This window comes from Patella vulgata, chromosome 1 (genome assembly GCF_932274485.2).
Source record: "Patella vulgata chromosome 1, xgPatVulg1.2, whole genome shotgun sequence".
In the NCBI taxonomy this organism is placed as follows: domain Eukaryota; kingdom Metazoa; phylum Mollusca; class Gastropoda; family Patellidae; genus Patella; species Patella vulgata.
The window spans coordinates 25,273,051-25,279,050 of record NC_065879.2 but is presented as its reverse complement, the minus strand read 5'-3'; the positions used below and the strand labels follow the sequence as shown (position 1 = coordinate 25,279,050).

At 27.4% G+C, this 6,000-nt stretch overlaps 1 protein-coding gene across 1 annotated transcript in view; it reads right to left on the bottom strand.

Annotated features, from left to right (window-relative positions):
• Positions 1–330: 330 nt before the first annotated feature.
• The window catches only part of LOC126808811 (myosin-VIIa), an 81,311-nt gene continuing 75,641 nt past the window's right edge, over positions 331–6,000 (bottom strand). Inside the window, exons 44-46 of the mRNA XM_050533784.2 lie at positions 5,560–5,643; positions 5,133–5,252; positions 331–4,661 (exon numbers count right to left, since the gene is read on the bottom strand). Coding sequence (XP_050389741.1) covers positions 4,584–4,661; positions 5,133–5,252; positions 5,560–5,643 — 282 coding nt within the window. The 3' untranslated portion in view covers positions 331–4,583. The remainder of the gene's footprint in view (positions 4,662–5,132; positions 5,253–5,559; positions 5,644–6,000) is intronic.

Sequence of the window (6,000 nt, the reverse complement as noted above, 5' to 3'; positions counted from 1 at the left end):
AGTATACCACAGTAAACCCTAGTAACTCAATAGTCAAATCAATGGATGAGCTGGGGTTTAATATTCATTCATTACGTTTCTCTTTGTTTTCTCAAAATAAGAAAAAAGTGAGTTACTAGGTTTTGCCTTTTGACGGGAGAATTATAAATTATGTCAATGTTTAATCCAGGAGTCGGACAAGAAAAATCAACAAGCAACAAAAGGCATCTTGCAGAATTACCCAGAAATATAGTTTAAAATCCCCAAAAACAATAAACAAATTCATGCCTCAATAATCTGAAAACAATTTTAACCAATATTTTTTTTTATAGAAACAACAAAAAGATCAAATAATAGTCTAGGACATTGTTTATTGCCTTTGATGAAAATATATAATTAGAAGGCAATAGAAGACAAAACGCATTTTACTCAAACACAAAATTTCAGTTAAATATACATATTTATATATTGTAGACAAAATTATTGTTATTAATAATAATAAAAAAAAATATTTGAATTAAATAATTGTTCTTTATTTATAAATATATATAATTAAAGTAAACAAGAAATTCTAGAAAATCACTAATATGTAAAATGTTGCATTTGTACTTTTTTTTAAATCATCAAAATCTTTAAAGCACTGGTGAAGTCCTTTTTCCCCTGTGGATTTTATGTATAATCTACTGTATATGGATTGTTTGCACCTTATACCAAGCTAAAGTCTGGACTGGATAGCACATAAATTTGTTATCTTCAATATGAGAAATCACCCCACAAACCTATATTGTGTATAATATGATGATAATAATGCTATACATTCATTTATGTTTAGATTGTAAAAGTATTTACACTATTTTTTAAATACAAATTATGTAGTTTAAAAAGAAGCCCTAGAACTAACAGTACATTTTAAATTTTCAAAAAAAAAAAAGACTTACATAAATATTGAACATTCATATGGCAAACACAGAATATAAAGGTTAAATGCAAATTATATACTGTATATAAAAACTATTTGGATGATCAAATGGAGGAACAGAAAGTTACTAATTTGTAATTCCACTTCTACACAAAACTACAAATCTGATCTTTATTTTCAAAAATTGTACTTCTATTCTGTTCCCATAAATTTTGTCGATTTTATATGCAATCAGTTAATATTTGCTGTGGGTGCAATATTTTTCAGCCTGTACAGTATGATCTAGTGGAGGTAAATACAAATAAAATTATGAATACATAAAGATTGTCTGATTTGTGAAGAATTGCAATTTGTAATCCATGAAGTGTAGACAGTACAAAGTATACTAATATCCTTTAAAAATACATATTACATAAACCAAAGTGTTTGAAACAAACTTAACATATATATTATCAATTAAAGGAATAAATACTACTTTATATTCATTTGTTATTCTATATGATATTTTTCATAAGTTCTACTTTAGCTAGAATTCTAGATAATAAAAGTCATTTTAGGCCACATTTTTATACATATATTTATATTGACGCCCATGAAATAATAATTTTAGTTTTATTTGTAATTAATGGTTTCTACTAATATCTTTTTACTTCTTAATATATAAAAGTATATCTTAAATATATATGTATATTGAAAAAATCTTTAATAATAGTAAATGATTAGTTACACCATTAAACTCAGCAAATATTCTGAAACAATGTACTTCATCTGAATAGCTTTAATAGATATTCAGTTTTGCAGTATGATTTTATTATCAAATTATCTGAACTTCATATTTACTACAAAAATTCAAATCAAAATAATATATAATTTAATAAAGAAGTCCAGTCTTTGCCATTTGTTATATTTTATTCATTATATATATCTAATATTTAAATAGTTAAAAAATGTACAACCCAACACTTAAATCATTTAGCACATTAACACATGTTTATAAACAAAACCCTGCACCTTGAGCCACAATATCTACCCTTTGTACTCTAAACACATGGCTGTTTGAATAAATGGTTGAACTGAATAGCAGCTTTTTGTTTACAAACAGTGGCTGACAGTTCTACTCATGAGACCACAGCCACCCTCTTAATTTGCTACCATAACTTAAGTCTAAATGATTTGTATTTCGGTTGTCCATTTTCAAAACTATTCGATATCAAATGATGAATAAAATATTACAAATGTCATTGACTGGAGTTCCTCTTAACATAAAAATAATGATAAATGATAAATCTAAATCAAAATGGCTAGACTTCTTTGATTTGGGTCAAAAATTAAACTCTCCATTTCACTCGATTTTATGTTTGTTGAATTGTAAAAAATTTTTATATCTATAAAGACATACCAAGCCAAATTAAAGCTAATACTACAAATCAAGTTGACTTGCTCTCAGTTTTTCCAAAATAAAAATTTAATCATAAAATAAAAACGAAATAACACAGCAAATCAACCCCATTCATTAAATCATTTTGTCCGAAGTCAAAGAGGTTCAGCTACTTGAAACACTACACACAACCCCGTAATAAAATTACCTCACCAATGGTGATTTTATATAGAAATTTGGTAAACTAACAAAATAAAGCACTCCAAAACTTGTAAAGAAAAATATCTATATGAATGAAAATACTAGAAAAATATGAGTGGGGAAACACCAAATTGATACATAAAAGGAGTAAATGGTTTAGCTTATTCCAAATAATTTGTATTTACCATACTTAAAAATATAATTTGAGAGATCGCATTATTTATTTCGACAGGCCTCCTTTATTGAGACAAATTATGAGATTTACTTTGTAGACTTATCTTGAGACTTTCAATAACTAAAATTTGAGCAAACTTCAAAAGAGAAATTAAATTAGATTTACATTTACTAAATTCAACATACTTCAGAAAATCTAATGATGCTGTACTAGACTATGTGTTCATGGTAAGTGTTTGGGATTAACCTTCATTTGTTACTAGAATCAACTTATAAAAACTTTCTTGACTCTTCTGTTTGAAAAATACACAACATCAAAGATTGCATGGCAGAATTCACACTTGCAATTGTAATGAAATATCTGGTATTATTGATGACAAGGGCACCTAGAAGTTGATCCATGTATGGTAACTGTTACATTTGATAAGACTATAGAACCGATTGGACCATCTACTTCAAAAGTACAGTATTAACGAAAATGTGCATAAAGATTAGAAATGTGCAATTTTCAAAACAGTATAAATGGTAGATATACCAAATAGTAAATATACTTTATAGAAAAATAAAAACATGGTGATTTTTGCGATTGTATAAATAGGTGGAATTTTGGAATGAATTCATTTGTTGTGGTGTAAATCAATTGATTTAAATAATGTTCTTGGTAAAAAAATGAATCCTCTGAGGATGCATATTATAGTCAATGCCTTAACTATCAAATAAAATTGCATAGAAATATTCTATTACTGAAATTACCATAATATTTACCAAATATCTAGTCTATCGAACTTCATGCAGCAAACTTACAAAACCTTGAAAATTTTACAACAGATATATAGCTGGAATCCATAGTACAAAATAATGCAGTCTTAAAGCTTGAATACATATATACCTCTTTTTACAACCAAGCCATTGACAAGATTCTAAATGATGTGGTTCTATATTCTAAATATGAAGACAATGATTTGGAATGCAGATGCAGGTAGTGGTTTTGTTTGACTAAAATGTCTTTTTGATGAATAAGGAATTCGAGAATATGCCCTATGATATGGCTATGAAGTTATAATTTTACAAACCTTGGAAAGCACAAACAGCATTACTTTCCTAAGAAAAGAAAATTCCTAAATTTTATAGTTACATATAATATCTTAGTTTATCATTATCATATAAATAATTAAATACATTTAAACAAATAGTTCTACTTATTAGTAATTTTGTAAGTACATAGCAAGTCTGCGTTGTTTGAAAATAAAACTAAACATTTCTATTCTTAAGGTTGCTGTAATCAGGTCTTGGCAGCAAAGTAAATAAAAACTAAGAATTCAATTAGTCTTTAAATATACAAAAGCACAATTAATTTATACAACAAATTCAATGAACAATCCACAACAACGAATAAAGACGACTGCATAATAAAGATTGCTTCAAAAACCATCAACAAATAACCCTGTTTTTACAATAATAATCAAAATGTACCTCTCTTGGGTTCATATTGATTCACTATTTTTTTTTTAATTTCAATCAACATTTGAATTAACAATTGACAATTAACATGGGTTGAATAATAAATAAACAAGGTTTGAGCATAGCTATATGTAAACATTTATTATATTAATCAAGGAAATTCTCAAGTTGTCTACCCCGTGACTTGTGTGGTTTTCAGCACCATTCAATATGTGTAAATATGCCTTAATGCTCTGAAATGATTATATAAATGCGTTTAAAAAAGACACAGGTGTAACAGACCCCTTGCTCTTTCTGTATGGGGACTCAGCATGCTACAGGGAAGGCAACTTAGTAATTTCCCTCATTAAGGAAGACATTAATTAATTAATAATGATATGTATCAGTGAATGATTATTAACAATATAATACAATAGCAGTGATGATCGTGCTACCTTTCACAACCATCCTAAAAAATATTTACAGGTTTATCTACTGTCTTTTCTGTCTGTTCATGTTAACTAACATCAAACTGATATATGACGTTAATAAATCATCCATCTTATAGCCCTAAAATAAAACAAATACAAAATATTTCAATAATAATAGTTGAGTACAATCAAATTGCTTAAATTTGTTATTTTTCAAACAAAATCAAGTTTGAATTTATCTGAAAGAAAATAGTTTGGACAAACTTTCTATTAATCATATCCAACCTATTTGAAACCGATTTTACATTTTTCAATTTTTGGGAATGGTTTCAAACCAGATTATGAAACTGACCAAAACATGTTTAAGTTACCCTGGTTTAACAGTGACTCTAATCAACAATATTCAGTTGTCATCCATTTTGGTTTTTAAACTATGGAAACTCGTTCAGAATCCTTTTTAGTTTGAAACTAAAACCAGTTTCTGTGCAATAAATACATCCTTTTACATTCTTTGATAGAATTTGGAAGGACATTCAAACAACAGATTGGACAATGTTAATGACTGGGTACAACTGCGCCCACATTCACATTTTAGCACATAAAAACTTACCAGAGATGTTTCGCATAGAAGTTTACTGCCTCGGACTAAGTTTCCAATTGTCATGTGGAAATATGTGTTACCACTACTCCAGTTAGATATCTTTGTGAATGGATGAGTAGCTAATATGTCCTAATAATAAAAAAGAATAAAATATTTACTTTTCCATGAAGGAGAGATTTTATAGGATACCTTAAAAGAAAGGAGGTTTAATTATGCATATCAAATGCCAAAATATAAAAAATAGCTTTTTTTACCTTCAAAATATGAAACAATCATAAAATTTACATAACAACTATAGCTAGGGTTTTGTAACCCATTTGATGAATTTCATTGACGATCAACGGTTCTGGGTCCAGACTGAGTACACTTCCATTTATAGAGATTAAATAGAGAGGTTTCTACATTATCATCAAAATTATTCAACAAACTATTTTACCTTTGTCTGTGGGTGGATCAAGTTAACACCATGTTTATTTATTGCTATTAATAAAATCTCAGGATAATTGATTTCAGTAGTTTGCTACAAGTAAAATTACAAGATTAGGTTAGACATATTTAAAGATGCATTATGTAAGAGCTAAATTAGGCATTTAATCCCATAATCAACTCTCTAGACCAACAGATGACTGTGATATTAAATGGATTATAATAATTTAACATTAAAATGGATAATCAAGACTGTTTATTATCCTAGAAATGGTACTTTGCAATCAAAACTATATTGTCAAAACTTCAACCATTCAAAACTTCGCTCAGAATAAAGTAATCTAACTGAAATTTATATATTAATTTTTCATTACCATTTTTGACTATTACAACAAGAAAAAAACAGCTCTTTATTTAAATCTTAAATAATCCATCTTTAATAAATAAAATC